This window comes from Cotesia glomerata, linkage group LG2 (assembly GCF_020080835.1).
Source record: "Cotesia glomerata isolate CgM1 linkage group LG2, MPM_Cglom_v2.3, whole genome shotgun sequence".
Taxonomy (NCBI): Eukaryota; Metazoa; Arthropoda; class Insecta; order Hymenoptera; family Braconidae; genus Cotesia; species Cotesia glomerata.
The window spans coordinates 26890577-26914984 of NC_058159.1; the positions used below are offsets into that span (position 1 = coordinate 26890577).

General features: G+C 29.3%; 1 protein-coding gene and 1 long non-coding RNA gene across 6 annotated transcripts in view; one reads left to right on the forward strand and one right to left on the reverse strand.

Moving 5' to 3' along the window:
• LOC123259706 (homeobox protein OTX2-like) overlaps positions 1 to 24408 on the forward strand; it is a 62755-nt gene that overhangs the window by 18286 nt on the left and 20061 nt on the right. For 2 of the 5 annotated variants that reach the window (XM_044720355.1, XM_044720357.1), the window contains exons 1-2: positions 22715 to 22718; positions 24363 to 24403. The exons of 1 other annotated variant lie outside the window; for it this stretch is intronic. In XM_044720355.1, coding sequence (XP_044576290.1) covers positions 24371 to 24403 — 33 coding nt within the window. In that variant the 5' untranslated portion in view covers positions 22715 to 22718; positions 24363 to 24370. Of the gene's footprint in view, positions 1 to 22714; positions 22719 to 24216; positions 24404 to 24408 lie in introns of those variants that run through there. 2 more of the 5 variants (XM_044720354.1, XM_044720356.1) reach the window with 1 other exon arrangement.
• On the reverse strand, positions 8378 to 8921 carry LOC123259709. Its single transcript, XR_006508303.1, has 2 exons — positions 8668 to 8921; positions 8378 to 8513 (listed from the first exon to the last, which is right to left on the reverse strand). It is a non-coding gene; the product is annotated as an uncharacterized LOC123259709 (long non-coding RNA).

Sequence of the window (24408 nt, forward strand, 5' to 3'; positions counted from 1 at the left end):
ATATAACAGCGAACAAGAGCGGAATATATTATGAAAAGAAGTGACTGAATGGAGGCGCTCATTCGTGATCACTACAAGTATAGCTCTTCTGTCCTTTTTACAAGCTTTTCTTTCTTCTCCTCCACTCTTAATACTTAACATTTCGGTGAACCGAGAATTACTCTTTTTTTTAGTACGCCCATCTGTCAGGGAAATCGTATCGTATCGTAAACCAATTATTTTTTTAATTATATCCACCCAAAGTTTCTTTATAGGGAGCTGAAGTTATTTTCGAATGACGGAATTTGGTTATAGGTAAATCCGAAATCATATTCCAATCTTACCTGCTGTTACATTTTAAAGGGCTACATTTTAAAGCTATTGTGCTGGAAATTTTTCTCTGTGGTTTTATTCATAAAAATGAATAGGGTACTCTGGATGTTACAGATTTTTGACATGGATCTATATCAGATATTTAATTAGCTTTCAAGTGATTAGTATTTAAATTTATGTTTGATTTTCAAGTTAAGTGTTCAAATTATTAAAATTTTTTTACTCTAGTATTTTTATTTAATCATTTTTTAATTAGTATCTGCATTGAGAAAAAAAAATACTTTTACTCAATTAATAATTTTTTGGTTCAAGAAACTCGCTGACGATCAAATATTCTATTATTATTAATTATTAATTTCTGAAGAGAACATCAATATTTATCTTTGGATAATAGATGAACAAAAGAATAGCTTTATTTAAATTAAGTAAAAATTATTTCAATCAATTTAACAATTTCTTGAGCTAAGAACATTTATTCTTGAAATTTTCAAGAACATAAATTATTAAGAAAATTTTTTTAATAAAAGTATTTTTTTTCTTAGTGTGTATTTTTAAAAAATTAGCTGATATTTAAAAGACAGAACTTTCTTTAATTGAAAATTTTATTTATATTTTTTTTCAATAAAATTAAATAACTCATTAATCAATCAAAAAATTCTATTTAACTTCGCAAGATTTTCGAATTATCAAAAAAAAAAAAAAAAAAAATTGATATTCAAATTTATGTAAAAGACTTTAGTATTTACGTCTATAAATTTTCCTGAAAAAAAAGTAAACAGGTGTCCCATAAAAGAACAGATTTCATAATAGTTTATAATTTAAACTTATGACAGTATTTGTATTGATATGGTGTTATTATATTTATATATTATATAATATTTGACGGCGGTATAGTGGCAAACCCGACAGGAAATATAAATTAATTGAATGACTACCAGTGATGCGAGCTTTGATGCATTTAAGAAGTTCCAGAGGGTGGGACAGATATCACGGGCCTATTCAATTCCATTATTCACCCTCTACTCGCCTATAAATTGTTTATGTAAGGTATATAAATGTATGAATGTGAGGCTCTGGAGTCATTGTCCGAAATACGTAACCTTTCTCCGTGAGAACCGGACGTATATTAGGCCTTAACTCACAAAACACATTTTTTTTTTTCGTAACAAAAATATGTACCGTTTAATCTCGACTGCACTTGTTTAATTTTATCCGTATAAATCAAAATTAAAAATAAATATTTTTTAAAAATTTAAACATAAAAGTCTACTGTTCGATATAAATATATCAAATAAAAAATCCATATTTTTTTACATTCCTTTTTGAGAAAAAGATTTACGGCGTAATGTTTGCGTGAGAGCTCCGACAAATTTGTCGTGTATCGTTTTATAGTGTATATCGAAATAACCGGCGTTTCTCGAATAACGAGTAACCGCAGGGGAAAACAGATTAAAATCTGTCGATTCTATTAGCACGCAAGTTTAAGAAAAATATCAAAAGATAGAAGGGCGATTGCTCCAGTCTCCACCAGCAAGCCGTAATGCAATAGTAATAAGGATAACCATGAGCCATGTGTGGATGTATTGAATTCATGGCAATAAACGACTCGTTTGCCGGTGATTAACTGGGTAGATGTTGATGGGGAGTCGCCAAAGAATTCCCTAGGGTTATTGGCAGAAGCCCTAGAGGAAGAAGAGTCGAGGATCGAGGGCCCATTAGTTTTGCTTCTTTTCTCCTGTTTCGATACAGGAAATCCAGTTCTGGAAATATATATGTTATCATTCAGTGTGTGTGAGTGTGGCGGGTAGAAGGATACGCATTGTCATATCTGCAGCGAGGGTGAAATATTAGGGACCTTTAATTCCGTCGGGAGAGGGCTAATCTTTGCGAGCACTCCCGCAAAAAGCCTTATAAACGTGTGCCATGCAACAATGCCGTTTTATATGTATATATATATATATATTTTATTGTTGTGTTGAATGACCACCCGTGGAAACTTTGGTCTCGATTTGGTCTTTACATGACTTTTTGGAGCTTTGCAGGCTTATCTAGCTTTTGGCAGACTCATGAAGTAGGAAGAGCCAGACTAGAAAGTGAAAATCATTATTTAATTATGATTATAGTATATTTGGATAAGATGGGTTTTTGGAAAATTTAAGAGAGATAAGGGTGAGGTCTTTGGATAATTAAATGACTCAGTGGCTTTTGATAAGGAATAAAAATTTTTTTGGCAATGATAAATTGTAGTTTGAATAAATTAAAGCTTTATTTTGTAGAAAATTAAACTAAAAAGTGGAAAATAAGTTTCAAATCTTTAAGAATCTAAGAAATGTTCAAAACGTTTTTGGGTTTCAGGAATTTGATTATTGATAATTTTGTCCATATGTTCCATTACTTCCAAAAACACTTAAAATATCTTCACCAAATCTAAAATGCATCACATACTTTCGACAAAAGCAAAACCAATCTTCATTCTAAAAAAATAATAATTGAATTCCTAAATTCAAAAGATTAAAAAATTAATTCAAAAAAATCCTGAATGAAACTATTTTTTTGTATCCACATCTTGAAGATACGATCTACCATAAATACTATATGGATACAGCATACACGGAGCACCGTGATGGTATATATAATAAAGATTGGAGCGATTTGATGGTGTCAAATGGTTAAAAGGCGCGTTTCTATACGCCTCGTCAAATCCACAAGACTTGACATCAACTCTTGCGATCACTTCCGTCGCTTAAGAGCGGTTGATCTTCAGATCGACTCATTCTCGACATAACAGATTTACATATACATATCGGTCCACGTGGACATGCATTCAGCATTCATTGTATTTTATTTAACTCTAAAGGGTACATAAAAGACTAGATCAAAACTACTTATTACCAGTTTTATCTTCATTCAATATCAACGCCTAATATATAGATTATAAACCAATAATTCGTGCATTATATGCACGTTAAACATGTATTTATAAGCAAAATACCCAAACAAAAATTTTGTTTTTTTACAAGCTGCAAATTTTATCCTCAAACAAAAAAGAAAAAAATTTTTTTTTCGCTCCGACTTAATAATTATTGCCGTATCTTAGAATACTATTAACTAAAATTATATTGTGGTTCCTGGCATAATGACAGCAGACAATATTTACCATCACAATAATAATATTTATCTTAACGGTGATAATAATTCTAGTTAATCTCGTGTTCTTAAAAACTCAAATCCTATTTTTAATTATTGTTTTTTAATATTTCAATTTTTTTCATTTCAAACTCTTTTATTAAACCTATTTTATGGTTAACTTCTTAACTTACTTTAAAGACTGGAGTTGTCAGTTAGTGAAGGTTGTTATTATCAAAATAATGTTTTGATTGATTAAATTATTGACAAATGCCACACTGAAAAAAAAATTCTTGACTAGAGGGTAAATTTTCTTGGCCCAAGAAAATATTAAGGGGGATAGCTACTGTGAAATTTGAAAAAAAAAAAAAAAAAAAAAAAAAAAAAAAAAAAAAAGTTTTCCATTAAATCAAAGTTTATACATTCAAAAATATGTATCTAGAGTTTTATATGAAAATTCCGAATATTTTTCAAGTTATAGTTATTTTTGTAACAGTGTGTTAAATGACCATTGCACGCGCGGCGCTCCGACAAAAACGCGATTTTCTCGAAACTACTGTTTTTGAACTGGTACAAACTGTAATTTGTATAAATATGAACCGATTTGCAACTTTTTTTTTCCCCGTATTCGTCTATTCAGTAGCTATCGTTGCACATAGGGGATTTTGGAAATTTTGATTTTTAAGATTTTTTAGGGCTGTTTGAATCCAAAAAATGAGAAAAAAAAACGAAAAAATTTTTAATATGCCATTTTTTTTTTTAATCCAAATTTTCAAAACCCCCTACGTGCAACGATAACCACATGCATGCATATTATAACGCTGTTTCGTTTATTCGTTTTAAATAATCCGTTTTTGAGTTAGAGTTCCCATCAGGGTGGGGGAAATTTTTTCGGTCCTCCACAAAAATGCTAATAACTTTGTAACAATATGATATTTTTTAATAAAAATTTAGGAGAATATTCTTTAATGTATACTTTATAAAACAAAAAAAACCCGATCCCCAAATTCCTTTATTATCCCAGTCAAAAAAATTCCCGAAAATCACCTATTTTTACGATCCTCACAGTGGCTATCCCCCTTAAGGAAGATTGAAAATTTCTTGAGTAAAGTCAAAGTTTCTCGAGCCAAGAAAATTTCTTCTCGCTCCAAAATAACTTTTGTCTTTCTTAAAATTTTCTTGGTGCAAGAAGTTTTTTTTTTCTGTGCAGGCTTAGTGAATTGTTAACTTCAGTTTTAACTATTACTATTGTGAAGGTAACTATTACTATCTTGATCGTAAATATTATCAGCTGTAATTATAACAGTCCCCATAATAAAATTTCAATTCATGCGATTGTAACATAATAACGATTAAAAAAAAACGATAAAAATTACCACCATTAAATTTTCTCCATGGACCTGTTACACTCTGTTCTCATCCGGGTTGACAGGTGAATGCCAATAGCCAATACTCGGCTGTCTTTGGCTTCCAGTCACCGATACAACTTTCTTTCATGTCGAAGCATCATCAATCATCATCATCGGGCTTCTTATTGCTTGTAATGTCCTTGCAGGAACTAGCTTGAAAAAGTCAGTGTCAATTCTTTCCTTGATCCTCAAAAAAGAGATATCTAAACTCGTTGTTTAATTGCATAAACAATTAATCTGTTTGATGACTTTGACTTTTGAAAAAGAGCTTTCAGTACACTTGTATGACAATCTCGACAATCTAAATCTAAAAGGTAAATATCTACTTATGCCCACGGTCTTTTGTGCTTGTCCGCATCAATTCGGAAGATTTTATTTAAGAAAAAGAAACCGGACTGCGCACATTGAAAATGGGTTTCAAGAACAAAAGCACTTTTACCAATTCGGGCTCCCTTTTCAGAAGCTTATCCTTACGAGTAGTGCATAGTAATGTCCTGAAATCTAACGCAGGTCCTTGACATTTATAATGGGCACCCAGTAGCTTAAACACGCTCGAAAGGATGCGGATTAACGTCTCTACTCTCTACTTTCTACTGGACAAGAATCCTGAAGCACTCATCTGCTGCTCAATAGACAAATTCAGGATCTTCTTTATCGCCGAGTCTAGAAAAGTCTTCAATTGCATAAAAAATCTAATAACTTTTTTTTAGCTGGCATTATTCCTATAAAAAACTCAATCAATTGCCCTCGTTGAGCGTGAGATCCCAGCGGGTGGTAAAAGATAAACGTTTTCTCACCCTTAGAGATAAATTCACCCCGAAGCAAGTCTTATAAATAAATAAATACTTTTTATTTTATTTTATAAAATTTACTATCAATTTTTCATTCAAAAAATGACGTCTTGAGAATAAGATGTGTGTCATGAAATTCATATATCCGGAAATGAAATTTTTTTGTACAGTCTATTTGTCAAATTGTATGGAGATATGGTCGTCGGTGTCATCCGACAGGGATGAAAAGTAAGAGATATAATATTATATATTATATATGTGTATGGAGGTGACTATGAACCGGTACAGTAGTCGTTTCAGTACAAACGATCGGGACAATAGGTACGGGCATATCCAAAACCTGAACAAAGCAAGCGCTGACGTGTTTATATAGCTGCTGAGGTACACTACACTGCCTTCTCGCTTAACAAATTTCAGTACACCTCGCTATACACGGCAAAATAAAAAAAATATAACTATGACTACGACTGGAACTGTAACTAAAATTAAATGTGAATAACAATAAACAAATATGAATAGAGGTTGGCGATCGATATTTTTCTTTTTATCTCATGTGTGTATTATGTCAGATACACACGCGAAGAATGACAAGACCGTGTAATTTAGTTATAGATCAGTTTGATACTATTTTCCGACTGTTTACTCTCAGACAGCAGTGTTTACCCAGCCCGATGATGGACGAGTAAGTCGTTTGTTTAGGTCCACGTTTCTTTTTATCGATATGTAATTTTTTTCAATAATGGCTCATAGTTTTTTATTGCTACCCTCTTTTTGGCCTTTCGGCACGCTCGTTTTGGGGTGGAAAGATTTTTCAGAGTGATTATGATTATTATTATTACTATAAGTCATAATTGGTGAAGATTTTATATTAAAAAATTTTTAATTGAGTTTGAGATTTTTTTATTGAAGACAGAAAATCTTTAGAAGCTGGGCCACGTCACTTACACATCTCACCAGTAGAAAAGATCATACAGTTCCTAGAACAACATTCTTTAGAGCTACTGTACTGTGATTAATGAAAATTTTAAGTTATAAATTATATGTTAGTTATACACTGAAAGAAAAAAAATTATTACCAAGAAAATAATTTGTTGAAATGATTTATTCAATTGATTGATTTTTTGACGAAATTTTTTTTCTCTCTGTCTAGCAATTTTTATAATTAAAATTAAAATAATTGAAAGCTAGAACTACTCTTGTTAAAATAATTCGACACTGATAAAAAAAAATAACTTGATTCAAGAAAAAAATTTTTTAATCAACATGTTATCAATTAGTGACCAGTAATGTCATTATTAAATTAGTGAATATTACTTTTACAAATGAATTAGTGACTTTTGTTTTTATTTATAAATTAGTGAAATATATTTTCATTTGTTAATTAGTGAATTTTATTTTCACTGATTAATTAGTGTTTTCTTTTTTCACTGAATTATTTAGTGAATTTTCACTGATTTTAAGTTCTTTGGATTCAACTGCAAAAATTAGTGAAGTTTCAGTGTCATTTTCACGGAGAAAAAAATATCGTCAGAATAAGGATACGCATCGTTATTCTGACTATACGTCGTATAGTCATTTTTTTTAGAGATATACGCTGTATAGCCAATTCAGCTATACAGCGGGTCATCAAAATGACGATCTATATCATTATTTTAGCGTTACATTTAGTTAATTTAACTATACAGATCCTCACGTTAACGAAACAGTTGCCTATTTTGATGAAACTACATATATTTACAAGAACTATTCTCTGTACAGTCGACGCTCTCTGTATTTGACCACATTCTTCCTCTGTATTTGACGATTTTACACAGCTCTTATGGATAAGGACGAGTCAAATACAGAGAATGGTCCTGTACGGGCGAGTCAAATACAGAGAGCGTTGACTGTATGCTTTTAAGTCAAACAAATGAATCCTTAAATCAGAAATCCGGATTGTTATTTTAAGGAAACGTCATTTGAGGATACGTTGGATAGTCATTTTAACAATATTTTTTTTTCCGTGTAGTAAAATTTCACTAATTTTATTTTAGAGAGAATCATATTAATAAGTTTCATTGTCTTAAATCAACAAGAAAAATTTTTGAATAAATGTTTCGTGGATTAAATAAATTTTACTTGGTTAAAAATTTTTTTTCTTGAATTAAGATAATTTTTTTATCACTGTCTACAACAATTAATTTTAATATTATGATAATTTATAATAATTGAAAACTTACAGGATATTTAGTCGGGTTACAATTATTTTTAATCACACTCATGAAGAGTAAAATCGATAAAAATTTTATACATTTTAATAGTAACATTTTATAAAAAAAAATTGCACTTTAGGATTATAACTTTCAAAACTTTAAATTTCTGTCTGAATTTTTCGGGCTGATTATAAGCAACCAGTCTTGCGAGAATAAGAAAGTGTAATGTTTGTGACAAAAATGATTTTACTGTGTAATTGTTCAACTGAATGATCACTCAAGATAAAACTTTTTCGATAATTAATATGACCGTGATTAAGCTGAAGGTTAAAATATTTGTTCATTTGGTCGACAGTCCTGTTTTTCAAGCAAATAATTTGCTCAAAAAATATCTGAATTAAACTAAATGAATTTCACAACTGCACTTCATGATTGGTATAATTTTATTTACTTATCATTTATCATGCATCGCGAGTATCATAAAAAAATATATAATTTTTTGATGTCTCTCAAGGAAAAAAGATTAATGGCGTAAAAATATTTATTGATCGAATTTCAGAAATATTTATTGAAGGAATAAAAATGTTTCCATTTTATATTTTTTCTTGCTACCACCTGCACGATCTAGCGCCTGCCGGACCTTGACAATTCAATCCTTTACAACATACATTATCGTATACGCACTGTAATTAATAAAAATCCTTCATAATTAATACTGAATAATAATTTATTGGTATGAGTATTTAATAATTAATAATTATAATTGAATAATATTTCATAATTAATTCTAAAGCATTAAAAAGCTTTGCAATATATTAATATTATTATTTAACTCACAGGCCCGTGCTCCGCATAACAATTAGCAGCATTAATTTTCCATATGGAGAGTAAGATTGATAAAATTACTATCAGTAGTTTCAACATTATTTTTTATTTAATTGTTTTTTTTTTAAAGAATAAAAAAATCAAACTTTTAAGCTATTAACTTCGAAAACTTGCAATTTTTGTCTGATTTTTTCTCACAAAATGAGAGAGCATAATTTGTATAACAGAAATAATTTTTTTGCGCTTGCTTACAGTGTAATTGTTCAACTGATTGTTCGCGCAAAGTAATGCTTTTTCGCAGTTAGCTGATTTGAAAAGAAAAAAAAAATTATTCTTAATCGTTAAATAAACATCTAAATTAAATTGAGTACAGTCCTTGTATAAATATGGAAATAAATTTAAAGTTTCTAGACGCTACTCGGGAAAAGAAAATTAATTGAGTAAAAAAATTTTTATTGAATTTGAGAGATGTTTATTGCAGAGAAAAAATTCTTACGATTATATTATCTTATCTAGGACTAGTTTTTCGATAGTAGCCTATATCACATTTTGTCTTAAGGCAAAAAACAGCTTTCGTCGGAAAACACTGCAATTAATAAAAGATATTAAAAATTACGAAAATACTTCACAATATAATTATTAGAAAAATTACTAATTTTTTTTATTATTATTCAACTTACTACTTATAGTCGGTCCCTTCTCCCTCGCCTGACAAACATAAGCATTGATTGTCGATATGCAAAGTAAAATTGATAAACCTATTAATGATAATTTCATCATTATTAACAGTCAAATGAATAATTTTCTGAAAAAAAAAAAAAAAAAAAACAAAAAATTATTGAGTAAATTTAAAAAAAAAAAAGAAAAGATTTTCAGTAAAAATTTTTCACTAATTGTAAAAGAAATAATTATTTGCACTTACTTTCAGTGAAATTGATTAGTGTTCAACGGTTAAACTGTCTTTTAACCCAAAAAACTCTTATATTTATTACTTACTTTTATTGAAATTTCATAAAAAATAAAAATATGTACTTTATCTTTAAATTAAAAATTCTGCATATTTAACAAATAATTTTTAATAATTAACGTAAAAAAATAAATTGGTCAATTATTTATCTCCAATTAAAACTTAGTCGACTGAAAATCTAACCAAGTGATTATTGATTTTACGATGAAATAATTTTGATAAAATCCGCGTTTTGTTTATGCTACTCAAAAGCGGAAAAAACCGTGGACGCAAAAGTTGACGTAACGAGGACGTATTTCAGTACTGTCTCTTATGATGACGATAATGATAAAAATAGAGGAGAATAAAAATGAGTAGAAGCAAGTTGATAACATAAAGATGTTTAAACTATTTTTCAACTGGGTTCTCGGCTGCATCTCCTGACTGTTCACAGAGATCCCAGTTTAACGCTAGGTTTAACCAATTTAATTCATAAGCTCCGGGTTAAGCCTGGATTTGTGGCTTAGTACTGATGGTGTTTGCTACCACCACGAGCTTTAACTGTTTCCGCCTCTGGCCCGTGGTACACCCCGATGCCCAGGTACACACTTTGTTTTCTCCTACTCAACCTGTTTTCCAATCCCGATTTGCATCTGTATCGCGTCACACTCTCGACTTTTCCCTCTGTAAGCATCTTCAAATCTTCCAGCCCTCAAAGTTGTAAAAAACACTCCAACAATAGCTTTATCCTGCTTACTTTTATGAGACCAGTAATCTAATCTATTTGCTGCCCTATTGAACAGCGCTTACGTCCTCTAAGAACTACTAAAGCGTACACATACGCTCAGACATTTAAACTAGTGACCTCTGCTGGTTTTTATAGGGCTCTAATCTGTTATCCCAAAAGTTTTCATTTTACACGGAAAAAACTGTATCATTATTTGCATCTCTCAGTTATTCAAAATTTGTTTCTAATATTTTTTTAAATGAAACTAACTTGACAGCAACTATACTCTAACCTTTTATGAAAAAATTCTCTGATAGCAAATATGAAAATAATAAAATAATATATCATTTTTAACTTCACGCTAAGAAAATTGAAAATTTTTTTTTAATTAATACGTCAATTCATGCGCTTTATTAAACAAAAATTGGTTTAGTAGTTGTGATGAAATTGAAAATCAATTTCAAATAAGCTTCTGAAAGGAATCAAAAAAGAAATTTTATTTTAAAATACTCAACACCAGATTTAACTCTCTTCTATTGAGAAAATTCAGCGGCCATGCGCCACCTGTCGGAGCTTTTCAATACTATCATTCGTAAAACTCATTTAAACCAAAATTTTTCCCCTATAACTTTTGAATTCCTGCTCAAATATTGAAGATACGAAAAAGTTGCAAGCGAAATTTTTTCTAATAAACCAAATTCCAAATTAAATATCAGCACATAGGGTAAAAGTACCGTTTGTGGCCAGTGTACCTTTTTTGGCCACTTTATTTTCAAATTATTGTATAAATATATCTACAAGCCCAAAACTATAATTCCAATTCGTAGTAATTCATAAATTCCATAAGAATTCTACTTGAATAGTTAAATTTTTTACAAATTCATTAAAATTTCAAGTGGCCAAAAATGGTCCTAAGATGGCAAAAATCGGTACTTCTACCCTACTATCATTATCACAAAAAAATTTTTTTCTTCCGTGGTAGAAAGAAAAAAATTCACTAGCTCATTTTCAACTTCCCGCTCAGAAAATCGAAGATTTTCAAAAATCGGGAAGTTATTGTTTTCACCCCGTTTTACGAAAATCGAGTTTTCATCGGCTTGACCGATTTGATCGTGGTTGGTGCCATTCGAAAGGGCTTGACCAAACTTAGATTTTATATATACTTTGGAACGATTCGGACCGGTATATTTTGAGAAATCGCAAAGAAACTACAAAAAAAACTTTTTCAAAAGTGGTTTTTTTGGAATTACTTTTAAACGGCTTTACCGATCAATTTCAAAAACTAATCAGCTCTTAACATAAAAAAAACTACGTCGATCGCTGCCAGTCCGATCAAAATCGGTTGATTCGTTCGTGAGTTATCGTTGACGAAAGAAAAGGGAAAAAAGTGTTTTTTTCGGAATTACTCCGAAGTTTTCCGCTCTATCGATATGAACTTAAATTTTTTTCATGAAGCTTAGAAAACTGCGTTGAATGCCACCAACCGCGTGAAAATCGGTTCATTCATTCAAAAGTTATTGCGATTTGAAAATTCAAAAAATAGTGTTTTATCAAATTTCTATCAAACTTTTGAGCTCGAAGAGCTCTAAAACGTCATAAGTGCAATTTCAAGCGTTTAAGTATAGAATTGGCGGGAAGTTGCAGGGATGGCCTTCAGGGTTAACCGTTTTCCTAATTTTTTTTTTTGATAATTGAAGTTAGAGTCATAAGTTTTTTTAAAGAAAACCCAAAAATCTATTATATATGAGGAGCTGAGTTTCAAAAGGGTATCTTTTGATAAATGATCAAATTTTTTTTTTTTAATAATCGGGTGCAAAATCCCGAACTCTATTGATATGTTTCATCAAATTTTATGAATTCAAATTTTTTCAGTATAAAAAAAATAATAAAATTTACGTTTTGGATCAAAAGGAGATCTTTTTGTAAAATTTAATAAATAATTCAAAATTTATTATTATTATTATTATTATTATTAAATTATACAAATTTTATTTATATATTTACTATTATTAGAATGTTATTTATGTTTTGATTTTAATTTAAGATTACAAATTATCAAAATTAATATTAATATTAATCGCTTTACCATTGATATTAATTTTTTAAAATAAAAATTCAAAAATTCGAATTTCTATTCCCGCACGCCTCACAAGCGCCACTTACGGCTACTTTTAATACTAGATTTATGCGACCTCTGCTTCCCACTTCTTCACAACTGCACTTCAGTTTGAATTTATATTGTGATGTTTACTTATTGTAACTTTCTTCTTATGAATACGACTTAATTTATTTTGTGATAATTTAATTGACGCTGATAAAAGTTAAATCAAAACTAAGAATTTAAAAATTTGCTTTATAAAAATGAACAAGGCAAATGTGTCATTAATTAACAGTGGAGTAAGAAAAAAAACACGGACTAGGCCACAATCAGTATCAACTCAACTTACTAAGTATTTATCGTTATTAAATGATATATTTAATAATTTAATAATTTCCAAAAATGAAAAATTTGTTGAATTATTTTTGTTTGTTTTTAATAAAACAATATTATTCGATGATTATTCTGTCAAGTAAGCCAAAAACACCTTTTTTATTACTTAGGATCAAAAAGGTACTTTTTTTTTATCACTTTGGATCAAAAGGGTACTTTTTTTTCACTTCGGATCAAAAGGGTACTTTTTTATAAATTCGGATCAAAAGGGCACTTTTTCTAAATTCAACCAATAACAACACTGAGAATTATAAAGTTTTTTCATAAAAATTAAATTACGCTTTTATCACCACGAGCATTATGCATGAGAATAAAAAAAAATTGATAAAAAAATTTATAGTTTAAAGTAAACAGTTTTTTACTTGTATCGAAAAAAACTAAAAAATAAAAAGATATCCTTTTGAAAATCAGCTCCTCATATATTTTTTTTTTAGGATATTGCAATATCCTGGTTATAAATTTTTCATCATCACAATAAATACTATTCTTCCCTCAAAAAGTCTCCATATTACACGAAAAATTAACCGTCAAAAAAGTAACATACGACTCATAAAGTTATTCCTGGGCTTCGAGAACCGTATAAGGCAAACTTAAAAATTAGCTGGATTCTGTTCTATTATATCGCCTCCAATATGTGAAACGTTTAGTTACCCGTCATTTTGTCGACGTGTATAAACGAACTAGCACAGTCCCCTGTCCCTTGTTGGGTTCTTAATAACACATGTGTATATATTTCTGAGGAAGACTCGGTATTGAAACGGGCGCGTATATTACCTTATAAACAGCCCTAGGCTTCGGCATATTAGTGTATATTGTGCATAGCTCGGCGTATAGGTGAGCAAGAAAACGGTGTGAAGGTGAGGCGAAAGAGTGAAAAGAAACGTGGCAGCCCAGTTGGGCCTCTAATGATGATCTACGGTTTGGCTACCGCGCACAGCTTCTATAAACCTCCTAATTTCTCCTCTATAAATTCATCGTGTCTCCCGTCCCCGTCTCTGGTCTCTGTGTAACGCGATGCTGCCCCCTCATCATCATCAACAACCTTCTTTTCTTTATTTTTATATATTTATATTATATTATATATTTTTATTTTTTTATCGTCGTCTCACTTAATATCTTTATGCTTTTATATGGATATATACGAAGGCTACTCCTTCTGTGCTGTGTCCTGACGACCTTGCCGTTTGTTACTCTCATTCCGTATTTCGTATTCCAATATATATACATATATAATAACTATACCACACTATAGCACACTATACTACACTTGTCCTTGTCTGGCTCAAGTTAAATCGTGACTATAATGTGAGAAACGCAGACCGTGACACGCCGCGAGGATCTTCGAACGACGACCGTCGTAAATATACAACTGTATTTGATATTTATGCATATGAATTCGTATCATTTATTATACGGATGCCGCGGCTGCGAAGACAAGAGCCAAAAGCTATATGAGTATTGGATGAGGAAAAAAATTTTAATATTCAAATAAAAATACAAGAAGAAATGATTGAGAGAAATATTATATATTTTATATTAGTGTTTGGAATATAATAAAATAATATAAGAACTGGAATTGGATATATATATATATATATGCTCTTCTGTAGAGAAGACATTCGATTGGAGGTGTTATTGTAGGTGATGAAACATACAAAGATTGGAATCCGTAAATTTATCAGGATTTTGGTTTAGCTCTGAGCTACTTTATTTTTTTGGATCGTGCCGTATGTTTATAGGGGATTTATTGTTAAGTAATATAAGCTAAGACAGACAATCGGGGTCTTGAATTAGAGATTATAAAATATTTTTGGATTTGGCTTAAGTTATGGTCTGTTTTTTAGGCGAATTCAATTGGAATATTTTTAAGTTATGGGGAAGAAGAAAAATAGTTTTGTGGATATTTGGTGGTAGTTTAAATTGTTCAAGGAATCGAAGAGGGTGATCCGGGAGAAAAGAGAAATGTTCAGGGCGGAGTCTGCGAGATGGGAGGATTTTTAGAGACGCATGCGCTCACCTTTGGTCGCGGATCCTTAATAATTATATGTTATATGAGAATTTATTTATTTATTATATTTGTTATGAGAATAAGAATAAGCTTGTGAGCAGTAGTGAGTGATTGATTGTGATTATTGGTGTTAGATGCATATTACTAGTTTGAGATTTGTACTCCTTTATTTTTTTTGAAACATTAAGTTATTCAAATCTCATACATAGCCATATCCTAATACTAAGTGCAAAAAACAAGTGTTCCAAATGCGATGCTGACATTACAATCGAACACTGAAATCATACACAGAAAAAAAATATTCTTGAATCAAGTATATAATTTTGAAGAACTTGATCTTCTTGATTTAAATAGAAAAATTCTTGAGCTAATAAATTTTTTCTTGATTTAAGAAAATTTTGGTAAATTCAAGAATTTTTTGTCTTAATTCAAGACAATTATCCTCACTGATAGAAGGATTTATTTGTATTAAAAAATATTTGTTAATAGTTAACAAATCATTTATTAGAGACCACTATTTAGTATTAAACAAATATTTCTTAGTATTTAAAATGATTTGTTTGTATTTAATAAATCTGATATTCATTTATTAAATATTAATAAACCTTTTTAAATACTAAGAAATATTTGTTAAGGACTAAAAAGTGTTCTCTAATAAATGATTTGTTAAATATTAACAAATATTTTAAACTATTATTAAAAAATCCTTCTATCAGTGCTCTTCAAAATTACTTTCTTGGTTCAAGAACTTTCCTCTCGAATCAAGTTAATTTTTTTTTTTCAGTGTATCCAAATGCCCACACACCAAAGTTCAAATGGACCCAGCACACTGAAAAAAACAATAACTTGATTCAAGAGAAAAATTCTTGAACCAAGAATATAATTTTGAATGAGTTCAAGAAGAAAAATTCTTGAATCAAGTAAAATTTCCTAGATCAAGAAAAATTTCCTTAAATCAAAAATTTTTCTATTCAAATCGAGAATGTCAAGTTCTTCAAAATTATATACTTCACAGTAAAAAAATTTTTCGTCATTGCGTCAAAAAATTTTGTGTTAAAAATTTTTATGTTAAATATTTAACACAAATATTTTTAACACCAAGTTATTCGACGCAATGACGCAAAATTTTTTACTGTGTTCATTCAAAAACATTTTTTTCTGTGCAGAAAGTTTAAACAATATCGACTAAATAAACAAAATACTAAACCAACTAAAGTTACTAGAAATTTTCAATAAATTATAATGTAAAACTCTATCGCCATTAACATATAATACTTAAAATATCTATTTTGTAATGTACCATAATCGCTCATGGCAATGTAGTTAATGCGACTCTATAAATAAATCAAGAAAAAAAAAAGATTTTTTTCATATGTTAATTTTTAATTTTCAAAAAAATTTTATTTCAGTTGATAAAATTCAAATATTTAGTTTTAAAACAAAAAAATTCATCAAAATGTTCACTTAAATTGATAAATAATGCAACCATATCGAAAAAAAATTAGGAAAACGGTTGACCCTGAAGGCCATCCCTGCAACTTCCCGCTAATTCCATACTTAGGCGATTAAAATTGCACCAATGACGTTTCTGAGCTCTTTGATGACACTATTTTTTGAATTTTTAAACCGCAATAACTTTTGAATGAATAAACCGATTTTTACGCGGTTAGAAGCATTCGACGCAGTTTTTTAAGCCTCACAAAGAATCTCAAATTTTGAATTGATCGCGCTAGGAATTTTGGAGTTATTCCGAAAAAACACTTTTTTCGGTTTTCTATCGTACACGATATCTCTCGAACGAATCAACCGATTTTGACCGGACTGGTGGCGATCGACGTGGTTTTTTGAGGTTAAGAGCTGATTAGTTTTTGGAATTGAACCTTTAAGCCGTTTAAAAGTTATTCCAAAAAAACCACATTTGAAAAAAATTTTTTTTTCAGTTTTTTTAAGATTTTTCAAAATCTATTGATCTGAATCGGTCCAATAGTTTTCAAAATCTAAGTTTAGTCAAGCCCTTTCGAATGGCACCAACCGCGATGAAATCGGTCAAGCCGTTCAAAAGTTATAAGCGGTTCACATACTTTCACACACACACACACACACACACACACACACACACACACACACACACACACACACACTCATACATACAGACACCGTGACAACCTCGCGGGGATAGTCAGGGAAGCTTCCTGTGACCTTCAAACGTCGAGATCTGATGAAAACTCGATTTTTGCAAAACGGGGTGAAAACAATAACTTCCCGATTTTTGAAATCTTCGATTTTCTTAGCGGGAAGTTAAAAATGTTTTATATTTTACAATAGTAAAATATTCTTCTAAGTAACAAAATTCAAATAAAAATCTTCGACCAAAAAAAATTAAGATCTACTTCAAAAAATTACAAAGCAATTATCTAATTATTCCATAGACTTTTTACAATGAATGTCATTTAGCTGTCGCGTCTAAAAAAAAAAGAAGACGAAAAATTTCCCAAAATTAGTATGAAACAACAAAGAAAAAAAATTGCAACAATACAGATTAGAATTCTATATGGTAATGAGGTCTAAATCTTTTTTTAGAAAATAGTCACTAACACCTTAACTAGTTTTAAATGCACCTAAACTGTCATTAGACCCCACAGTATCTAAAAAATTTCCCAATCTTACATAGCGCTTCTTAAACATTACTGGGAGCTCTAAACTCCGATGCTATCGCACAAATATCTTATTTAAACAGTAAGTGACAATATACCCACATAGTCTAAAATTTTTATCCTATTCATTGCAACAAGTTTGAACGGCCCTTGACCCTCATCGATAAAAATGTTAGGTCCAGCATTTTTAGTTGGGAAAAACCCGCAATTACTATTTCTTACTCTTTTTCTCTTTTCATTTTTATAAATGGAAACAACATGGAAACAACCATCGACTATGTAAAGAATAGTAAAGACGTCTTAAGTCCTTGACTAGTCTAGACAACATTAAAGCTCCCTGATTAGATCTTTTACGGCTAATAGGATTATACATTATCTTATGCTAAAATACATTATAATTTTTATGTGTAGTAGTATTCTATACAGTAGTTTTGCATGTTCAAACATTGCAAATTATTTCGACCAGACTTTTCATTTATTGTTCAATTCTTATTTATCCATTGTCTTCCTAATGACCTTCTGTCCTCTCAATAGCCTGGCTCGTGCTTGATTACCTATGGCGTCAAGTTGTCAGACAATGTCTCGACAATTGTTCCTACCGGCGTCAAAAATTAAAAGGATACCCCTAAAATTAAAAGTATACCCTTTAAGAAAAAAATAATAAGTAACAATAAAAGTCAACTATTGCTTTTATTCTCATTCTTTATTAATTGAAAAATCGGACAAGGGCTTAAAATTAGCGTCAACAATATAAGTAATTATTTAATCCTATGTTTTGGTTTAAGTTATTAATCGTTTGTGCTCAACAATGGTGCACTTTTAACGCATTCAAATTTAATTGCAGTCTATTTACAGGTGCCAAAATTTGAGATGATTGAAGTTTTAAAGGACTAGTAATATTTATAATAGGATCTTTTTCAATAGTAACAAAAAAGCTCATTGTTAACTTTATTTGTAAATAAGATTTTGGTGTCGTTTGTTTCGACATGAATAAAAAGTGTGAATAGTGTCATTGTCTCGATATGTACCCTCATTTTTCTGGTCATTTTGCCAAGTTTTACATATAAACATTAGCCTGCTTTTATCAAAATAAATTTTCAAAAGACTTGTGGATATTAAGGTATTACCCTCGCCACTTCCGTCGTCAAAAGTTTATGCTAGAGTGTACGGTACACATACCGGATAGTCATTATTGACAAGCCTAAAACTTTTTGCTGCTTATGGATACTTATTTCAGCCAATCATGAACGAGAAACTGATCGTTTGAAAAGTCTGGCAACACTGCGTGAGCGTTAAGATATTTTATAGTGGTTATACTGTAGTGTTTTGGACTAGCTGTAGACTAACCTCTGTTTTGATACATGCGTTTATTTATTTATTTACATACATTTATTCGGAAATATAATAACAATGTCTGAAAAATCGACTTATAAAAGACGATTCATAAAAAAAAGTCCTTGAAAAACGACAGAAATCTTTAGCACATATGCAAATAACTATACAAATAACAAATAGAAAAAAAATAATTGACAATATTGTTTTGTTTTTTTCAGAAAAATAAGTAATTAAATTTTTGTGTTTATGTATTAACTGATATTAAATTTAAGTATTTTTTATTATTTCATCTGACTATTATTTTTATAACTTATGAAAGATTAATATATATTATTATATTAAAATTGTTAACTTTTTGAATTTTTAATAAATATAAAAAAAAATGAAAATTAATTCAGCCGACATTTAAAAATTTTTAGAATTTTTTTTTATTGAAAAAATGATTACAAAAAAATAAAAAAACATTTCACTTGAAAAAAGCTTCAAAAACTGTAAATGCAATATAAAAAAAAATTTTTTTTTTCTTATTTAATTATTAAAAAAAAATCAAAAAATTAAAAATGTCGGCTAACTTTAGTATCATAAAAAAATACTTATTTTCATAAAATAATTATAGTTTTTTTTTAAATAAATAGAATTAATAACTATAATATTACACCTAACGTAAATTAAACTTTTCAAATTTGTCAGTGCATGCACTGATACAAGGATTTGTTTATAGTTAAAAATATTTGTTAATATTTAACAAATCATTTATTAGAGACCACTTTTTAGTATTAAACAAATATTTCTTAGTATTTAAAATGAGTTGTTTGTATTTAATAAATCCAATATTGATTTATTAAATATTAATAAATCTTTTTAAATACTATGAAATATTTGTTAAGGACTAAAAAGTGGTCTCTAATAAATGATTTATTAAATATTAACAAATATTTTTAACTATTAACAAATCTTTCTATCAGTGTGCGCGTCTCATACTTCTTTCACGGCTCACAAAACTTGCGCTGTTGCTACAGCTTTATTAATGTATCCCCTCCTCGGTTAAAGTCTGGTAAATTTTTCATTACTTATTAATAAATATCTCTGAAACTGTGTGGTAATTATCAATGAATTTACACGGAAAAAAAATTAACTAGAATTTTTTTTTCATCAAAAAAATTAAAAAAAGTTTCAAGTGGTCCATAACCTATTGAAATTCAATTTTAAAAAGACAATTATGAAAATTTAACTGGACCCATACTCTAATTACTCTTCATCAAATTTAGAAATTTTGTCTTTAAAATCGGACTTAATTAATTTATAAAAAAAATGTTTTCCTTTTATTTTCAAACTTTTGACTCTGTAAAATTAATTTTCTGGTGGAGTTTTTTTTATTTTGTAAATTTAATGAGGGTTAAAAAATATGAATTGAGTGTAATAAATGTAAATGATGAAAAGAGTTGAAAATGCGTCGAGTTTGACGCGTGAGGGCAAACGAGAGAGTGAAGGATTGTGGATCGAGACACACGTGAGTAGGTATGTTTACACGGGGGCATTATGGCGGATAATGTTTGTTATAGGCTTCCTTGTTAGCCTCTCGCGAGAGTGATAGAGATAGAAACTGGTGGCTATCCCGTGTGCACCATTAAAAGGCCGGCTTGCCCGTGCTCGATCCGCTTACGGCGGATGAGGCTTAAATTGACTGAGAGATAAACTAATGTTAGTCTATTAAAATTACTAAAATTCCTTTGTTTATATAATTAATTGTATCCAATTATTATTGCATTACAATGGATAGTCTTATTATTGCCGACTTTACACCGGAGTTTTTACTAAGCTTAGGGATTACAGAGGACTCGAGCTTAGGAGAAAACTAAGTATTTACTTTATTTATTTAGAAATAATGGAATTTTAAGTTTTACTTTCGAGTTAGGGTCTAATTTTTTTTTTGTTAAATACCTGGGGGTAAAATTATTTTATCTATCTGCAAGATCTACAAAATTTCTTTTTCCAATTTATCTTGATATATGTTCATTTTTTCATTCGAAAGAAAAAATTGAAATCGAAAAAAGACTACTCTAAACATTTTGAGAGTTTGCAAACAAGTTTAATATAAAAAAATCAAAAATGCTAATCAGAGAAATTTTTTATTTTTTTTTTAATTTAAAAAATATTAATGAAGATTAAAAACAAAAATTTTGAAAAAAAAAATTTTGAAAAAAAAAAATGTTGAATCTTTAAAAAATTAATCTTATTAATTTATAACTTTTTTTTTGGTTAGCTAATTTTTTTTTTTTAATTTAAATTTATGTTTAACGAAAGAAAAATTTATCAATTTATTTTATATCCAATTACATTTATTTTAAATTCAATAATTTTTTCTTGCTCTCCTAGCCGAAAGTACGCTCTTCCTGGCAGCAATTTACTCCAGTTTTGTGAATTTTATTTGCTTTTTTTTTTATATTTTGATAGTTAGTAAAGCAATGTTTATAAAACGATCCATGTACTCTACAAACTTGTAATAATTTAATTTCAATCTTTCTTAGCCGTCGATTACTAATTAAAAACTAATTTTTAATCAACTTAAAAAAATAAATTCTGTAATTAGAATGAGTTTAAATATTTGTGACAAATTATGTGCATGATATCACTCTTAATCAGAGCATTTGTTAGTAAAGTTTAAAATAACATTTTTTTTTCAATTTATTAACTTTTATTTTTTTTTTTTTTTATACCCGCCCTGACCAGCAAAGCCTCGGCTTTGCAAAAGTCGGGCGGCGCCCCCCTCACGCCCGGCAAAACCCCTTCCGCGGGGTTACGTACTTTCGGCTGGAGAGCAAGAAAAATAGTATACAACCCATGACCAGAATGTTGGATACCCTGACGTATGTGATATGATGGCCTCGGCTACACCTCGGCCATCATATCCCATACGCCAGGAAATCCAACTTTCTGGCCTCGGGTTGTAATATACTATTGAAAAATTTATATCAATTATAATAAAAAAATTTAATTACGTGTATTCAAATATAAATATCAGCAAAAAAAATTTTTAATTGCATACTATCGCAATAGAAAACTAATTTTCTTTGTTTATGTACATAAGACAGATAATACGTATTGTAAGTAACCAATTTATTAGCTTAATGCACGTCTAATAGTGTATAGATACGTATTAAGGATGTAATGTGTAAGGCGTATTATAATAACTGGTGTGTAGAGGTTATTATTTTCTTGACTCACAAAATACACATAAGCCGGATGAGCGCGCTGTATTATTAGACTTTATTATATATATGTATACTTAGTACAGTACTACTATACACATATGTATGAGAATGCAGGTATCGTATGTACATACATACATACAGAGTGTTAAATATGGAAAAGTCTTTGGAATAATATAAGGAGTCAGTTTATTTAGCCGTTTAACGTAGTAATGTTAAGTTTTTGGTGATAGATAAGCCGAGCTTTTTAACGTGTTCCCCTTTCCGGTTTAGCACGCGACTGTTTTACGCTTATGCTCTCTTATTTGCTTCGTACATATACTTATACTTATTATTATGTTATACCAACATTTTTAGGGTGTGATCTTCGGGTTAAGATGAGACAAGAGCCCAAAGCCTTATTTTTAATCCTGCTCTGACCAACAGCTCGGATAATACATTTTTTATCCTGTTTCGAGTCAAAGATTAAGCTATTTATTTTTTATTAACTACGACTACTTGATAAAACGTCAGTTGAGTAAACTGTACTCGAAATTTTATTACTTTTACTCCATATGGATCCAAAACGTGTTAAAATCATCAGATGTTACATTTGTATGCTTCTTCAGGCTTCTCACGAACCCATACTTATTCAAAGCATTACTTGTTAAGTGGGTTTTAATTACTTAAGTTACTAATGTTAGAAAATTAAATAATTTATTAAAATTTGTCATTATCTTCATTGTTCCCTTTTTTTTTTTAAAGTAAAAGAAATTTTTTTTTAACTGAATTTTTATTAAAAAATTTAAGGGAGAAATGTTCTAAAAATGAAATATCTCTCTAAAATAATATTAAAAAAATTAATAACTGTTTATTATTATTTTTTTTTCTTTTAAGTAAATAAAGAAAATTTTTTTCTGAATTTCCAATGAAACTATAAAATATTTGAGAATTTTTACGAATAAAGTTGAATAGTAAAAAAATTTTATGTATGAATTTTCTACAAATAAAAATTTTCTCGAAATTAATATAGACAAAATTAACAAATATTACTTTATTTCGTTAAAAATATCAATTAATAAATTTTCCATTAAAATTTATAGAATTTAAATCCAAAAAAACTAAGCGATCGTTAAAAAATAGTTGTTTGAAATTAAATTTTTTTTCCATGATAGATTTCATTAAAAAAAAAAAATCAAACATTTAAATCAAAACACTAAAATTTCACTAAGTAATCATAACACAATTTACCAAAAGTCCGTCATAATACGCTTGTAAGTATAAAGCAAACAGCGATTAGTCTAATATAAATGCCATAATCCATAATTTTTATCCGCACTTATAGAAACCTCCAAAAAAAATTTTTTTAGAGAAAAATTTAACTCCAACCTAATTCTATTAAAAAAAATCTCAATCCTCCAAAATTAAAAAAAAAAAAATAAACAAATAAATTACATTGAACCAAAAAAATCAATTAAAACTCACTCCAAATTAAGAAAATAATTTCCATACTCCAAATCTGAAATAAAATACCAAATATAAATATATTAATTTTCTCAATTTATTCCGTTCAATCTTAATACCCACATATTCATACATAAAAATAAAAATTCCTTAACGAATGCCGCTCAACAGTAGCTAACTAACGTCGGCATAACTCTGAGTTAATACTGGCCTAACACGCACATCATTTATAGCCATTCCAAAAGTTATTTCATTTTTTTCATTCCATTCTCCTCGTATATCTATCAATATATATTTTATTAATTTATCAGCATCAGCATATAAGCTAAATTCATTTGAACTATTATCATTATTTTTATTTCCACAAAAAAAAAATAATAAATAATATTTCATACACACACATCTATGTAAAATAAATATATCCATACATTTAAGCATTATCAATTCCAGCGTGAGTAGAAGCACGTGCATCTATTCTAACTTAAATTTTGCAGTATACTGCTAGGACACCTGTATCACAAAAGGAAGCGCCCTCTGACGCCGTCAGGGTCCCAAAATAGCAACAATAATTAACAGAATAGCCAGTGTAACTTGCTACATAATGGGCCTACGTAAATGTTTTTTTTTTTGATACTCCTACTCCAGGAATGTATTTGTGAGCGTAAATGTGTGAGTCCCCCCCACTACACTTAAAGAAACATCTATACTTATAGAAATCAACAGTAGGTCCGTCCACATAAAAGGGCCTCAAGATATTTGTATGGTCGTCTAAACACGACCTGCATCAGTTAGCTAGAGACTATTCGTTCACGCGCATCGTTTTTTGTGGCTTGAAATATTTAACGTGGTACCTTCGTTTTAAACGACTGTCTTTAACAAAATAACTTACCATCATATTCAATATGATGGTAATGGAACAAAATAACGCGTACAAAGTAAG